The 16,843-nt window shown below is 42.9% G+C and overlaps 2 protein-coding genes across 2 annotated transcripts in view; both read left to right on the top strand.

Annotated features, from left to right (window-relative positions):
- Positions 1-6,745: 6,745 nt before the first annotated feature.
- On the top strand, positions 6,746-8,002 carry slc35g2b (solute carrier family 35 member G2b; the record flags this gene model as incomplete). The annotated part of the gene is made up of 1 exon (XM_079755100.1): positions 6,746-8,002. One exon carries the CDS (start codon positions 6,746-6,748, stop codon positions 8,000-8,002), a length of 1,257 nt encoding a protein of 418 aa, XP_079611226.1.
- A 2,305-nt stretch (positions 8,003-10,307) lies between these two features.
- Positions 10,308-16,843, top strand: part of nck1b (NCK adaptor protein 1b) — a 28,241-nt gene continuing 21,705 nt past the window's right edge. The window contains exon 1 of the mRNA XM_079755163.1: positions 10,308-10,457. The gene's annotated coding sequence lies outside the window, so the exon portion shown is untranslated. The remainder of the gene's footprint in view (positions 10,458-16,843) is intronic.

The raw sequence follows: 16,843 nt of genomic DNA, 5'->3' as shown, positions 1-16,843 counted from the left end.
CTGTAGAGAAAGAGGGAGGGAGGTGGGCAAAGACAGGGAGGGAGAGCAAACAATGAAAGAGGGAGGATGAGAGGTGGAGAGGCAGGCAAAGGTTTAGAAAAAGAAAAGATGATGAGAGTAAGAGGGTAAGAGAGAGATAGTGTGGGGGCTTGGTACGGGAGAGAGGGAGACAGAGAGAGACACAGATTTCTGCCACATACAGTATTGTTCCTTCTGCATCTCATAATTTACTGGAGCCCCCTTCATTGTCTCCATGAAGCCATGAGCGATAGGTCAGCGGCCATCCCTACATGAAGACAAGAAACACAACAAAGCCTTTTTTATTATCCAATATTGTCTCAACTGTGTGTTTTTTTATCTTTCCTTATCTCCTACTTGCTGTCTCTCTCTCTCCCTCAGTCTTTCTCTATCTCTCTCTTTCTAGACCTCTCTTTATCACTCTGTGTATCTTTTTCTCTGCATCGTCTCTCTATCTCCTCCCTATGTCTTTCGCTGTCTCTCCTCCCTCTTCATTTTCCTTTGTGTCACTCTCTGGCCAAGTTTATTCAAGATACATATTGGGATTCAACACCCATTTTTGATTAGATGTTTTTTTGTTTTTTTATTTTCAATAAAACTCCTCTGTTTACACGAACGTGTTCCCAATCGTACCAGCCAGATGTGGGGAAAGTTTATCTCCTTCTCTCTGTCTCACTCTTTATATGTAGGATAAGCAGACGATAACAGAACGAGTCCTCCTCCACTAACCCATTAAGAACCCATATCATTATGCCCAAAATAATCAGTGTCTTGGCTGAGCCGCTTTGATTATGGCCACTGGAGTTTCAAGGATCGCAAAAACACAAACACACACACACACACACACACACACACACACACACCAAATAGTCTTGGTAGATGTAACACTACATTTAAACATTACATTTAAAATATGCATATCAATGTTTAATGGGTGGCTGAGATCCAGGCCATAGTATATTAATTTTATATTAGTTTATTCAGCAATCCAATGAATTCTCCACCTAATAAGATCAGAGATTAGAGAGCACTACCAACTACGTTGTTCAGATAACAGCAATCCAATGAATCTGTGTCAACACATTTATTACATCTGAAATCATTGATATCCGAATTGGCTTCGCACCTACGAGAAGCGCTTATGATTCAATTCATATTTGTGGTATAATTCACAGACGATGGATCTAGGCAGATCGTAAAGCTTCCAGTGTGAGTGTTACGCAGCCTCCATCAAATGCCCCTCTATCATCTGCCCCAGCACAGTGACATACGAAGCAGCCATGATGTTCAGCTACCGTGTACAGACCACAGCAGAAGCCATCGACACTTATTATTCATGATAAATAGTTTTTAACGGGAAACCCGTTTCAACAGGATAACCTCTGCCGACAAGGTTTCAGAAAAACTGACACATTGACTTGGATAGGATCAATTGTGATGGGTATTGCTTAAATCCACGTCACAATAACAGCCAATAGAAAACGACCACACTGGAAAATAGTTTTAAGCCGGAAGGGGCAGCCTTATTGTATTCTACAGGGAATTCCTCCCCGTTTAAAGCTTTCTACATTTCGGCAAAGAAAACAGACATAAAAACACTCTGTGAGACCAAAATTTACCAAACATGTTATTTGGGGGTTTACTTTCCCTTTTGGGATCTGAAAGTGGAATATATATAAGGTTGAGTTGGGAATGTGGTCAATACAGTCTGGCTAGAACCTGATTGGGTGTTGGGCCATGTGGCTGATAACTAGCTTAGAGGGTGTTGAGCAGATGTGTTCGCCATTGATTGGTGAAACCTGATGCCAATCTGCACAAGGATGAGAATGCCGACTGCAGATAGCTAGAAGCCAATTAGGGGCGTTTGTTGTTCCTGTTTGGGAACCTCGGCTCAATGTACATTCCCAAAGAATTGGATGATAACATTTAAAGAAAATTGGAGAATAAATAACAAGTTCTGAATAAGAAAGTAATTCAGTGTTTGCTATCTACCCCCTACCCGTTCTACATAACACTAATGAAGCCCAATTTTGATATTGACCATCCGCTAAGAGCTTTAAGATAACGCCAGAGTGTGTCAGAGAAGGGGGGAGGAGGGGATCTTTGCTACATGGCAGAATTTTTAAAGAGGACGGATGGCAGGTCTGCTTGTCTTGTTCTGTGCTTACAAAATCCGGCATCCTTCCGATCTCTGTGTGCCTGAAATGATATTCATGCTACTGGCATTGCAGGTCGCATGCTCTAGTTTAATGACCAGGGAGGATCATATACAGAGAGAATGGGCGTTTGAGGTTGATAAACGACTTACCAGTTGAATTTGTGTTTTAGATCACTTTTAAGTGTGGTAATGAAATTGGAAAGAGAAATGTTTTGGTGAATAATCCCCAAAGGAATGACAACACACATATTGTGTTTCTGACATGAAGCAGATGGCCCTGATACCGTCTCTCTAAGAAGAGAGAAATGATGACCATTCTGTTGACTACATTGTGTTATAAAATGCGGAGAGGTGAGGAATGAAACAATCTCATCAGACACTGGGGGATGATAAGAGGGCCGTGCGGTACAAGAGCCAGGTTTGAAAGGACTCCTTTGGATCTTTTGTGACCACAGGGATTACAGACACCGGTTCAATGGCTCATCCAAAAGAGGGATGGGATGCTGATAAACACTACAAAGCAAAAAGACTGCAAGGCGTGTAATGTGCACAGCTGTCTGAAGTCGATTATCTTAATAAGTATCAGCCTCTGCGTGTTCACTGCCGTTGGTAAGGACGACAAATGCTTGAAAACATTGCACGTTTGACAGTTGAAACTGCTGTGAATGGGTAATCCACCGCTGGGTAATTCACTCTGGTAAACATTTCCTTTATCAAAAATACACACATTTATGGACAAATATGGCACTCAAATAAGTAAGGTGAAAAATGTATCAAGGTGAAGACTATACATCTCAGAGACATTCTGATTTCCTGTTATTGGGCGTCTCCCTGATTTCTGCCGTTTCCTGTAATCCCCAGAGGGAGAAAAGCGAGATGGGTCTCAGTTTTTGAGAAAGCAGCTGTCAGTCTTCTGACAAACACAAGGAACACAGTGATACAGCCATTTACTGAATGACAGGCGGCCCGAACCCTGGGCAGGGAGAGACAAACGAGCCAGACCTGTATTGTAAAATCCATTAAGGGACCAACATGGAGACTGCCATGACTTCCTGATGGATTTATGCCCCCTTGGGTTACCCAGGAGATGTGACTAAACAATCACTGGGGTTTCGTAATGACAATAAAGCCCACTTAAAAGATTGAACTACATATTCATGAAGTCATGTTGGTTGTGTAAGGACAAGATAATACATTGAAACAATTTAACTTATATGCATTTACGAATGAAGTTATTTAACTGATAACAATCGAAGCATACTATTTTAATGTTGCTTGAGCTAAAAAAAAAACAGCAAATAGTGAAGAGTAGCCATAATGAAAAATGTAGCCAAAAGGAAAGAGGCCATTAACAATGGTTGTTAAATCTAAAACCTTAATTCATAGAAATCCCATTCAAATGAGATTTGTTCCCAGGAAAGCTAAAACGATATTTAAAAAATTCATAACCCTGTCAAATCAAATAAAATGAAGTACCTCGAACAGAAAGCACATTTTATTAAAGCAAGTTGTACCAGACATAACTTGCAGAGGCCACTGCCAACAATTCAATTGGTCGGAGCTGCTGAAGACGTCAAATACAATTTGTTCTCATCCCTTCAAGGATGTACTCCTTGGTTATCTCGGTTACTTTTGTGCAGTATATAATAATGCTAATGCTATTAACACATGAAATGCTATGATAGCAAGTTTGCCGTTGAGGTGGTTCTGCCAAATATCACCCACACCCACCTGTGAGCGATTGATCTGATTAATCTAAATAACCTGCCTGTCCAGGCTTGGCCATACGCCCTCATTGGTAACACCTAGGATCTATACGTCAGCTACACAAAGCTGAAGTCAGTAAAACGACGTCAATGTTTGGAACGTACCTCAATAGGTTACCAAGAAACCATCCCCTGGGGCTCTGATTACCTTTGACTGCACAGCAAAATTACCGTATTGGCCTGGCCATTTTTCAGTCCAATACTTCATGACTTATGCAGAACATGATGTTACGAAATTAAAGTGGTTATGTATATTTACTGTGGTAGAGTGATTGTTAAATTACATTCAAGTTTGTTTAGGTGGTGTTTGATACATTCTGAGCTGAAGTGACCTTACTAAAGTGCCAGACAAACTGCCACTTTTGAGTCTGATAGTTATTAGATGATAAATGTTATTTGGGTGATAGCGTGGGTGGGTTATTAAGCATGTGCGTATGTTGCTGTCGCCTGGGGCATAAACGCAACTGGGGATCTCATTTCAGTCTGCTTTCTGCTCTAATATGAAGATAATATAAATGCCTGTATTGGAGCTGTAAATTGTCTACCAACCCGTTTCTTAGTAACGATGTTAACAGTTAGCATATGAAGAACAATCTTAAACCCTGCATTAGGCTATTTTTTTTAGTACATGAAGTTGACACGGCCCTGCATCCCATACTATCCAAAAATAACAATGATGACAACAGGAGCTCAATAATGAGACATTTTGCACACAGACACATGCATGGATGAACAAATGCACACGCATGCACAAACATACACACAGACACACACACAGACACACACACACACACACACACACACACACACACACACACACACACACACACACACACTCACACACACAATCAAAGACCGATACATAAATACATGCATACATACATAGGACATACATACAAACACACATACATTAGCATACATACACGACGGCACATGTCATATAGACACGCCTACTACGACAGAAATGTGAGCGGTTATTTGATTGCTCTTTATCTATAAAAACCTTTTGATGCTGATGAAAGTGATGAGAGTGATAGTATTGATGATGATAATGTCAGTGAAGAAGGACCGACGCACGTCTTTTTCTTTCGCTATGATGGACGACGAAAGAGCAGAACGTAGCGGGTCTCGGTGGGAATCGCTTCTAGGGGGAGGGGTGATCGCGGTGGGTAAGTTCAGTCCGCTCTGCCCACCTCCTCAGCCCCCTTTCCGTCCGTCGAGGCCGTTGAGAGCATCTCGTGCGAACACGCACCTTGCCTTTTCAGCACGCTCTCGACTCCGAGAGAAAGATGGAGAACTGGCACTTTTTCAAAGCCAATCTTCAAGAAATCACTGATTTTGTTGATTTATGACATAAACTTGACTCATATTTCGACATAGGGAATAACCTACATAAGGTAAGATATTAACTTTAAACATATATATTTACTCTCTTGACGATTATTAGGATATATCTTAATCCTTTTCGTCAAAAAGGGTACCGGATATGATATTGCCTATATTGCATAGGTCTTAATGGATTTGGTATCTTGAGCTAAAAAAACAAAATACTGTCTCCTCAGTGAATGCGCATTTTTGTATTAGTACAAAATGTGTTTTTCTATTCCAGCGTGAGGTTAGAGCGTTTAAAATGAATCCCACCAATCTGCTTCTGAACTCACAGATCAAAGGCTACTGAGGAGTACAATACACAAGCCGATACTACTGATAAGCCTATCAAAGCATTTTTTTTATTTTGTGTTACAAATATTAATGGCATCTATTACTATTATTAATGCATGGAAGATGCGAATACTGTTCTGATTTGTATTCTTGCTCTAACATTACAATACATAAAACGTGTGCATTTCCATCCGTCACTTTAACGCTAACAGTTTTTAAATTTTTCATTAGGCTACAACATTTAGGCTCAGTCTGGTAAAAAACATTTTTTTCGAAATAGTCCCTAAAATTGTGAAAGCTAGAGACCGGCTGTAATAGGGGGAGGGGATGGGTAGACATGGCAAATCGAGGGGAACGTTAAAAGAAACACATTTCTGCCCTCTTGTGGTTCAGATTATATTGTGGGGTTATAGTCAACTGCGAAGACGTCACCAATTTACTGGAGGCTTATACAATATGCCTTTAGCGTCATTATATATGTGATGACTTTATAGTCTCCTTTAGAATAATAACACATGTCTAAACCCCTTTTGTTCAAAAAAAAATTCTTAATGGGATAAATACACAATTGAGCCACATGACTTAATGATACAAATGATCAAACTCTGTATACCATATAGATTTGTCATCATATCAATGTAGGGTTTATCCAAATAACATAAAAATAAAATTGAAAGAGTCTTGTGACTCAGCTCTCTATTTAATTTGAGAATACAGTTGACAAACAGCATAGTGTAGCTCCTAAAATCCTCTAAGTAGACGCCGTCCCTTTATATGACTGTGTGTTATGCAATGGCATCCCCCCGTCACACTGCATCAGCCTCTCTGTGTTCACAGCTTGGCTTACTTGAAATCATGCTAGAGATATAAATAGCTGTACTCACACAACACCGGGAGTAACATGGACGGGCATCCTAAAAGGACGGCGGCAATGTATGTGCGTAGGGATTCTACGTGTGCACGTGCGCGCGTGTGTGTGTGTGTGTGTGTTTGTGCGTGCATGTGTGAACAAAGAATGGCAAAGTTGAGAAAAAAAACAGAAAGAATAAAAATGCTGACATTCACATATCCATGGCAACGTGACAAACAGAAAGGCCTCCTCTGTGGTTCCCCAGATCCTCCCTCCTGCCGCTCCTCCAACATGGACGCCTCTCCCTCCAGCTCTCAGTACGGCTCCAAGAAGAGGGTGAAGCTCCACCCCAACGCCGTGTCGGTCAAGTACGCCACCCACTTCCCCCAGCCCGGCGACGAGGGCTATGACGACGCCCCCTCCTTCGAGGACTTTGGCTCCTTCGCCGAGGCCACCCCGCCGGCCAAGCGGCCGGCCGACGAGGCCAAAGGGGGCAGGACGTTGTTCGGCACCATGGAGACCCCGCCGCCCAAGCATCCGGCCCCGCCCCGGGACAAGGGGGTGGGGGGCCAGTTGGCCAGCTTCGGCGAGGCCAACGTGCTAGCCTCCAGGGTGACCTGGCTGGCCCTGTTCGGCGCGGCCGCCGCCCACGGCTGCGTGGCGCTCATCACGCGGCTGGCGGCCGACCGCTCCAAGGTGCCCTCCCTGGAGCTGCTGTTCATCCGCTCCGTCATCCAGGTGCTGTCCATCCTGGTGGTGTTCTACCGCCGCGAGGCCCCCTTCGGCCCCAAGGGCTACCGGCTGCGGCTCTTCTGCTACGGCGTGTGCAACGTCATCTCCATCACGTGCGCCTACACCTCCTTCGCCATCGTGCCGCCCAGCAACGGCACCATCATGTGGCGGGCGTCCACCACCGTGTTCAGCGCCGTGCTGGCCTTCCTGCTGCTGGACGAGCGGCTGGGCTACACCGACGTGGTGACGGTGGTGGGCAGCGTGTTCGGCCTCTGCCTGGTCATGGTGCCCAACGTGGCCGACGAGGAGAAGTCCCGCCTGGGCTTCTGGAAGGAGGCCTTCGGCTACACAATGACAGTGACGGCGGGCCTGACGGCGGCGCTGTCCATGATCGTGTACCGCGCCATCAAGGAGCGCGTCAGCATGTGGACGGCGCTGTTCACCTTCGGCTGGACGGGCACGGTGTGGGGCGCGTCCACCATGTTTGTCATGCAGGAGCCCATCATTCCCCTGGACGGGGAGACGTGGGGCTACCTGATCGGCATCTGCACGTGCTCCACCGTGGCGTTCCTGGGCGTGTACTACGCCCTCAACAAGTTCCACCCGGCCTTAGTGAGCACGGTGCAGCACCTTGAGATCGTGGTGGCCATGCTGCTGCAGCTGGCGGTGCTGCACATGGTGCCCTCGGTGTACGACGTGGTCGGGGGCCTGGTCATCATGGCCAGCGTGTTCACCCTGACCGGGGTCAAGCTGTACCGGGTGAGCCGGGCCATACGGCAGGACTACCAGGAGATCCTCGACTCGCCCATCAAATGAGACCCGCTCCCCCAGTTATTTATTATTTTCTGTCCGTCAGTCCGATGTTTACAGTGTTGGTTCATGTGCACATTGTTTGAAGAATGTCTGGACCTTCATGTGTTGGTTTTTTTGTATTGTGTTGGTGGAAGAGTGCCAATCATTGTGTAATGTCTTAAATAGTTGTGAGTTAAATAAACTAAAGAGACGTGTTGGTGATTTATTATTTGGTTTGTTTTCCGATGGCCTTGCTTCAAAGGCAGTTTGTGGAACCCTGTGTGTGTTATCAGTGTGGTCTATTCTGTGTGGTTCTGAGTGTCTCAAAATATCTTATTCTGATGCATCTTCACCCCAATCTAATCTTCTTTCAGTTCCCCCAGTTCCACACTATACTCCTCTATGGTTAAACATAAAGGCTGTACTTTTGATCACAAAAGAGGACAACTACATGCTTACACGCAATACACCCGTCTGTGGCCCGTAAATACATGGAGAGAATCAATTATATCTGTGTCACCAAAAATAACATGGAACCAAGACCGAAGGAGTCCATGGTTGCTTAGACTAGTTAATAAGGTGCCTTCACCCAATGGTTAAGTGTTGGCTATTTTTATATAGCCCACTCTGCATTTCAATGTCATTTGAATGTGTTGTTTGGCTTCTTGATTTTGCACACAATAAATATCTGTGGTGAAATTCCATATTCATATATTAATAGACTACACTACAACGACATAGCCTGTATGATTAATTCCCCCAGTATTAGGTTATATCAAACTGTACACTCCCCTTTGCTCTAATAGTGTGCTGCATAAAACACACACACTGGAAAACCAGTGAGTTTGTCCGTGCGTGTCTCCTGTTTACTTTCGTGCAGCTGGTATAAGCTCATGGCTAGAGGCGGTAGTGCATTTAAACACCTTTTCTACTGAGTAGACATGCCTGCATTCTCTCGTTAGGGGAAGGAAATTCCGTGGTTAAGACTGGGACGATTGGAGAAACGCCAACTGAGGTAATCAGTCTCTGCTTGGCCTCTCCAGCAAAGCAAAACTGCCAGAAAGAAAATGACATAATAACGACAGGGGTTTAATAGAGGACGCATTTTGTGGTTGGGAAGTACCACAGCATGAACGGTTCCCTGAGATCCACTAGATGGCACTCACGAACCAGTTTGAACCAAAAGAAACCCTCGAATGATCAAATGGAGGTATTTGCTGTCATACTTACTGTACGCATTGACATTTTTTATTGAGATTATGAAATTTCTTGTGTAGTCATAGCCTACGAAAGAAATTTTATAATCTTTTTCATGCAACGTTTGAGTCAGAGTTATTCAGAGGCACAGAAATTATAAACGTTGTGGTAAGGTAAGTCATTATTCAGGCAAAAACTATTCAAATCAGCTGTAAATCGTGCAATTATAAATAAAAGCATAATGTCATTCTCTTATAAGCTGTGGGATTGATTTACAGCAACCACAAACAGCTAAATCGTGGACTTCACATTTTAGATAAGTAGGCCTATTATTATTACGTCATATTTTTTTTATATTACAATCAAGTATAATCCAATGCACCCATGCCAGCGGCAGCCTCTCTTAATTATAGACAGGTTCATGCATTTAAACGAGTCAGTTTTTGTAGTTGAATGCCTCTTGAGAAGAGAGTGTGGGCACATAGTGAGATGATGTAGGGAATACCCATCTGTTAGTGCAGGAAATAGATTGCATCCTGTAGTGATGTTCAACCTTCCAATTATCCTCGATATGTTGTTCGGCATCCCAGGGAGGGCCATCCTCTATGTGTGTGTGTTTGTGTATGTGTATGTGTATGTGTGTGTGTGTGTGTGTGTGTGTGTGTGTGTGTGTGTGTGTGTGTGTGTGTGAGAGAGAGAGAGAGAGAGAGAGAGAGAGAGAGAGAGAGAGAGAGAGAGAGAGAGAGAGAGAGAGAGAGAGTGTATGTATATGAGCGCGCCCGCACGCATACGTGTGCACGTGTAGCTATGGGGTGGCATGTGTGTACGAGTGCATTTGAACGCACGCGCGCAAACAGGCTATCCATGAACCAAAAGTATGCCGCCTGCGAAAATGTAAATCATTTTTCTATCAAATTAATGCGTGGCTCTTTTTTTGTGGGTAATTTGAATAGAATTAGAATAGAATATGCTCAGAGAAAAAGGTTTAAGGAGTGACAGCGTCGCCGTCCAATACAAAGCAACCAAATCACTGAGCATCCAATAGATTTGGAGTGGGAGGAGCCGGACTCGGAGGGGCTTGTCTAGCAGCTAGCCGTCCTGGCTAACTCCCTACCCTATGTCATGCCTTGATATCGGAACGCTATTTCTACAGGGATATCATTATCTGGAAAAGCATCTGCAACTTGCAGACATATTGAAGGCTTTACAGACTGTATAATTTACCCGAATGTTAAAGTTCCCATTTACACAGTACGAGAGGGTGGCCACGACCTGCAATCAGGTAAGAGACGAGTATGGTACGAGTGTTTCTGCTGCTGCTACTAGTAACGCTACTGCTATCACATCTTAGCTCCCGTGCTAACCATTTTCGAGTTAGCTCCAGGCTAAGAGCGATGCTATGCTCTATGTACTCGGCTAGCGGCAGCCACGGCTGAGGGAGGACCGTGAGTTCTAGCGTTATCCCGGTCTACTGCAACGTAATTTCCGGTTCCTTACTTCCTATGGCCTGTGTGCGCCATTCGACAGCCCCCCAAGCGAGAATAATAATAACATGTGTAGCAGAACAACAAACGATTTCAGGTTAAATATGTATGGAGGTTTTACGAAAAATTGCACAAAGCAATAACCGACACATGTCGTGGAAACGATATCCGTATATCAGAAACCCCTCCCTTCCTCACGCCGCTAAACTCATGTAAAAAAGACCCGCCCTCGCTCCTGCTTATAACGCTCGTTGGCAACATCCCACTCCAGGCGTTCGGTCGTGACATGGGGACGCCTGGGAACGGGGCTAGCGGCAGCCCAGATAGCCCAGCCACTCTTTCCATGCCAACATGGCCAACATACTATTAAAAGGCTGCTTACAACACACATAGCACTCTCCACTAGCGGTGGTGAATATCCCATAGAGCGGACTTGTAATCACCCTATACCCTCCGTGTCCGACTATTTGATGTGACTGTGTATACTATAGATATGTATTGACAACTTAACCTTACTTTTGTTTCTTGTCTGAAGACAGTGAGATAAAATCAGTACACGACCTCTCAGTATAATACAGGTTCCCTGTTTTATTCCTCTGCATAATATCCCGTAACCGTTATCTCCTAGAAATAGGATCGTCAGTGCTGGTCATTTACAAATTTGTGACATACATCTCGTTTGTAAGCATTTACATCACAATGTGATGGATATATCTATCCATGGATATGGATAGATATATCCATCACATTGTGATGTGATGGATATATCTATCCATATGTATCTATCCATATCTATCCAATGTGATATATCCATCACATTGTGATGGATATATATATACATATATATACATATATCCATTGATAGATATAACGATGGATATGGTGTCGACTTCAAATATATGATGTCTGTTTGTGTGGATGATTATAACCAGCATTATGTATACAGGTGGGTGCATGTACATCTCATAGTGATTATAAAATACTTAATTGTTCTTCAAAATATCTCAAATGGATTTAGTTTTAATGTAATTGGAGAATTGCCTCGTTCATTCTCAACAACACTGTGGTCATGTGTTGTCTGTCTGCTCACTGGCCTCGTAGCGGATCATCATGTAGTCATCCCATCTGTATGGAGGAGATTGTGGTCTACCAAAAGATGGGTACATTTGCAGATAACACTATTTAAAGGGATGATTACATTTTTTAATGCCAAGGTTCCTTTAGCTGGGGACGTTGTGGTATCCCATTTGTTAGAAGCGATGTAGGCCAAAGTGTTTTCCATCGTACACAAAAAATTGCATATGAAGTACATGCCAGTCTCATATGACTATGGTCTGACTATCCGACTAGTATCTCACTTATTTAAACGTTAAATTGTTCTTGTTTTTTAAATCCCCCCCCCCCCCCCATTATCATAAATTCATCATACAACTTCAATATGCATTCATTTACAAATTATATCTTCTTTTAGTTATGGAGTGAGACAAGATTTTTTTTGTCTATAATCTGTTCCTATGGTTATTGAAGATAATAGCTGTTGTTTAAGTAATGTGAGCTTTATACCTGTTTCTAGGTCAAAGGTGGTTTATTTCTTTGATTACTTTCCATTATACCTAGACATTAAAAGTCTTCCGATTCTATTGTGAAGTTGTATGGAGTTAGAGGCAGCTGATTGGCAGTTGGTCTTAGCAATTGGCCTTCGCTTCCTCTGCCTAATGTAGAATAAAACGTCCTTGTCTCTTTTTAAATGGCTGGTTGTGGTTTACCAATAACAGTCCATTCTGCCCCCATCATTCTCAAGGAGGAGAAACTACAAACTGTGCAGATTCTTAGCTCAACCCTAACCCTAAAAATGGGTTAAAGAATCCCTCTGGTGAAATAACAAGTTCTGAATCTAGCTTATTAAAGACTGCCTCAGCAAACACTGAACTGAGAAGTAGTAAAACAAAATCTCTGTAGTCATCTATTCTTTCTCTCCCGTTTGGTTTTGCTCATCATCATAGTTGTTACATAAGCTGGCTTTCATTTCCTTTTTTTCTTTTCTTTGATGACTTGGTTTCTTGTTGAAGTTTTTCCAGTGGCTGCCTAACACACGCAGGTGTGTTTGATCAGTCAATGTGACTCCAACCAGGGCCAACTATAGCAGAGGAAATGCAGGCCACGAGACTCAGCCATGCAATACACAAGTATTGCGATTTTGAAGGGATTGCTTTGGGCTTTCTTGTGCACAGTGATTGACCTATATTTTTAAAATCACTAATTGTTTCAATGGTTTGACCGGTCCTAATGCCACCTGGGCTTCAGATGAAGGTGTGCAGACTATTTTGGTAGCGTGGGTGAACATACCTGGATGGGATATAGTGGTTGTGGGTGCTCTACTGTTGGTTCTGCTACACACGTGGAGCCTGTTCATTACTCATTTACTGTATTTCTGTAGATAAGCGTTTGTAAGTGTTTGTATTGGGAGCTTATTTTTCTGTGCCATCGCCAATATAGAAATATTTGTTGTCTGGCAGTAGTGATATTGTGTCTAAATGCGGTAGTCCAGAAGAGACGCTCGGATTTCAAATTCGGGTTGAGAAACTGCTTCCTCATTTGGGTGAAAAGTGGCTTGAATAATAATACTTGATTTCACAGTTTGATGTTAATCATAGTTTCGCTTGGTTGTAGTTTCCCTCATAAAACAGAAAAGAGGATGTAGTCCACCCCGTATTTGTTCTATTTTTGAGCTATTCTATTATACACGATGTCAATACAATGTTAAATAAAGCAAACTTGAAGACAAGTTTGTCTTGTGTGCCACAGTTTGTGTTCAGCTGTGCTTTAATGTCTGTTTGCCTGTCGGTCTGTCTGGCTCTCTTTTTTTAAATTATTTTATTTAGATAAACATTCAATTTAATGATCCAGGCAACATATTAGATGATAAAGATCAGTAAACATCATCAACCTGTTATGGTTGCAGGTGCGTTTTCTTTTCCTTGGTATCGCACTCCTTCTTTTTATTTACCAATGGCGTGATAGGCTTATTCTGATGCTCTGAATGTCAACAGTAACTTGATTGGCCCAACAAAACAAATGGCAACGGCCCATAAGTAAATGATTCTGGCATAAGAATCCCATCGCATCGCTCTGTCATCTGATCAGAACACCGCCCTCTCCCAACATCATCACACACACAAGTTTCAACACGTGTGTGTGTGTGTGTGCACCAGAGTTAGGTCCCAATTGGCTTGTTTAGTTTCTACTGTGACCGCACTCCAGGGGTTTGTACCTGCCTGGAAGGCCGCTCACACACGCACGCACACACACACACACACACACACACACACATTGTCTGGGATGACTGTCTCTTGCGCACACACACACACACTTGCCGCGCGACATTTATATATACTGATTTGTTAACCAACAATATCTCTTCTTTATTCGGTGATCGTTGGCGTGGCTTAATGAAGGCCCCATGCTGGGTTTTATTGTAACGTATCTATGTGGATAAAAAGAGACCTCAACCGGAGTCCCTTGTATTAGTGAATGGAAATCCCCTACAGCATCCAGCTCTGTTAACGTTTCAAATTGAGCTTTCATATAGTTTTGGCCTTGTTCCCAGACGTCTTGGATGTGGCTGGCCCTGGATCAGAATCCCAAACAAAGTCATGTTATCAGAGTGTGCTGGTGGTGATCGGGTTTCTGAGATCCAGGTGGAATCTGGGGAAAGTAGTCTGTTTACTGTCATGCGTCGGGGTTTGATGCATTATGACTGCAAATCCTGCTTTTCAGATATAAAGGGGATTTTGTTGCACAGAATAATCAGACACTTGCTGTTTTCAGTGTCCCTAGAGAGGGTCCCTCAGGAGAGACCGTAGCGGGAAGCTCTCAAACCCAGGAGAATGCATGGTCCCCAAAGGAATGATGTCCAAAGGGTCCCCAGGAGATGGGTCTGCCTTTGTGGGATGGATCCCAGAATTAATGTTTGCAAAAGGGTTTGAGGAGATTGATTTGCCATTAATATGTAGTTTGCACGGCTGCAGTTAAATTATATTCACTTGAATGCTCTATTGTGAGACTTGGGTCTGACAGTTATTAACCGGGAAATCACATATCATGGACAAAGGAGAAGCGCAGATGACGGATTAATGTAGAGTCACCTGACAGTCGTGTACAGATTCATTTAAACAAGTTGGACAGGAGGTAAACAGCTTTAAAAGTCATTACTTTTTTTTTTGCTTTAATAAATGACATATGGGTCGCTTGGCATTAAATAAATCGGATACACACTGTTCTCACCTGCAGCATTTAAGTGTAGCCTAGCCTCTTTTCATGGAGTGGCCGATATTTCTCATGCACAGGATACAAAGTGAGCGTCAGTGTACGGATTATGCTGTCTGATAAAGCACTACACTCGGATGTAACGTATTTGGTAAGACATTTGATCACAAGAACTCGACAGGACACATTACAAATGTATCGATGGTCCCTTTGAATTCATTAAATACAAATTGCTAAGGTATGTCGACAAATTGAATGAATTACATATTTGACCTGTAGATGGTGTAATTGGGTTCAGAGTTGTCTGTTGTGAAGTAGGATAAATAAAATGTGTGCATGTTCATATCTGAAAGGAGCACTGATTACTTTTCAAGTCACATTTTATGGGAGTGTTTTTTGGGAAATGGAAACATGGTTGAAGTCTATTTGAGTCTGGTCATAACTCAGTAGCATGTAACTTGTGTTATGATATTGAACAACCTCACACACACTGTGTGTGTGTGTGTGTGTGTGTTATTTTTGAGTGATGAGCTGTATTAGAAATAACATTAATTATGAATACAAATATTATTCAAGGCTCCGTAGTTTCCGTTATAATCATTGTATGGTTAATTGACGATACAAAGTATAAGAAAGGAGGTCCAAACACCCTGCTTTTCACAAATTTGAACTCGCCCAACTTAAGGGTGACTGCTAGTCTACTTACTGAATATTTACTTTGCAACAAACTCATTTACACCATTTCAAATAAGTTGTTGGTGTGGCAGCTTTGGGTTTAAAAGGATGTCAAAAAAAGTGTGGCATACGTTCTTTCATGTGGTGGTTTGCGAAACTCCGTCGACTTTCACATTTAATGCCCATTAGGCTTGGAGGATCAGACTTTGCACCATGTCTTGTATCTCATCCATTGGGATTTGGAACCCATTTTGAGGTGGAACGGCTCACAAAAGTGACTGTTGGGTTCATATCACGGTTTCGAGGTCACAGTTCTCTGTTCGATACGGTAGGTTAAGCAGGGGATGACACAAATGCCGAAAAAAATCAATATCTCTTTCCCCAAACAAAGGATTAGTGGTGCTGTGCCATCATGTATCATTTAATTATCCAACTGTAGTGACAAAGACATTTAATATCTGGAACGGTGTAATCGGTTAAACATATGTGCTGTGTGGAGGCAGTCGGTGGCCTTCGAATCCGCTCTTGGTCCGAGTGTGACAGTCGGTGGCCTTCGAATCCGCTCTTGGTCCGAGTGTGAGTGTTAAAGCAGAGCTTCAATGTAAAGCGGGTCGCACACCAGACGAGCCGCAGAGCGCCACGTCGGGCAGCGTGGCCTTTATGTCTTGTGTGTTTAATATAATGAGTGGTAGAGGCACTGCGATGCGAGGCAGGTTGAGTTTTTCGACAGCCGTGCTGGAAGTTCTAGCAAGGCTGTATGGCGGTGGTGATGTTGGGCCCCCCCCCCCCAGGTTCCAATGAAGACACGCTGCTTTGAATGTATGGGGGTACTCCAAATGATGATACAACTAAAATGCTTGTTTGTAATATCTGCAAAGTTGAATTAAAATTGCATCTCAGCAGTACCCCTAGTAGTCAAAAGCATTCGAAGAAATGCACTATTGTCGATGACGAAATGCCGGATAAGAAAGCAGCCTGTTATTATTATTATCATTGGGCAGAGATTTTTGATATCGTAGGAGGAGCATAAATAGTTGATTCGTGAGGAAAGAGTTGTCGAGGCACTGGCGATGGAAAAATAAAAGGACTACCTATGCGATAACTACATTTGACAATTTATTCAAAGTAATTTCATCTTTTAAAATCTGATGTAAAAAGATGGATGGTACGTGACAAAGGACAGGCCGATGCTGCAAAAGGCCCTACAACCATATTTATTAGGCTGCCCCTAAAATAAAAAAGG

The sequence above is a fragment of the Pollachius pollachius genome (assembly GCF_949987615.1).
Source record: "Pollachius pollachius genome assembly, chromosome: 17".
Lineage (NCBI taxonomy): Eukaryota > Metazoa > Chordata > Actinopteri > Gadiformes > Gadidae > Pollachius > Pollachius pollachius.
This window is presented reverse-complemented; position numbering and strand designations above follow the sequence as displayed.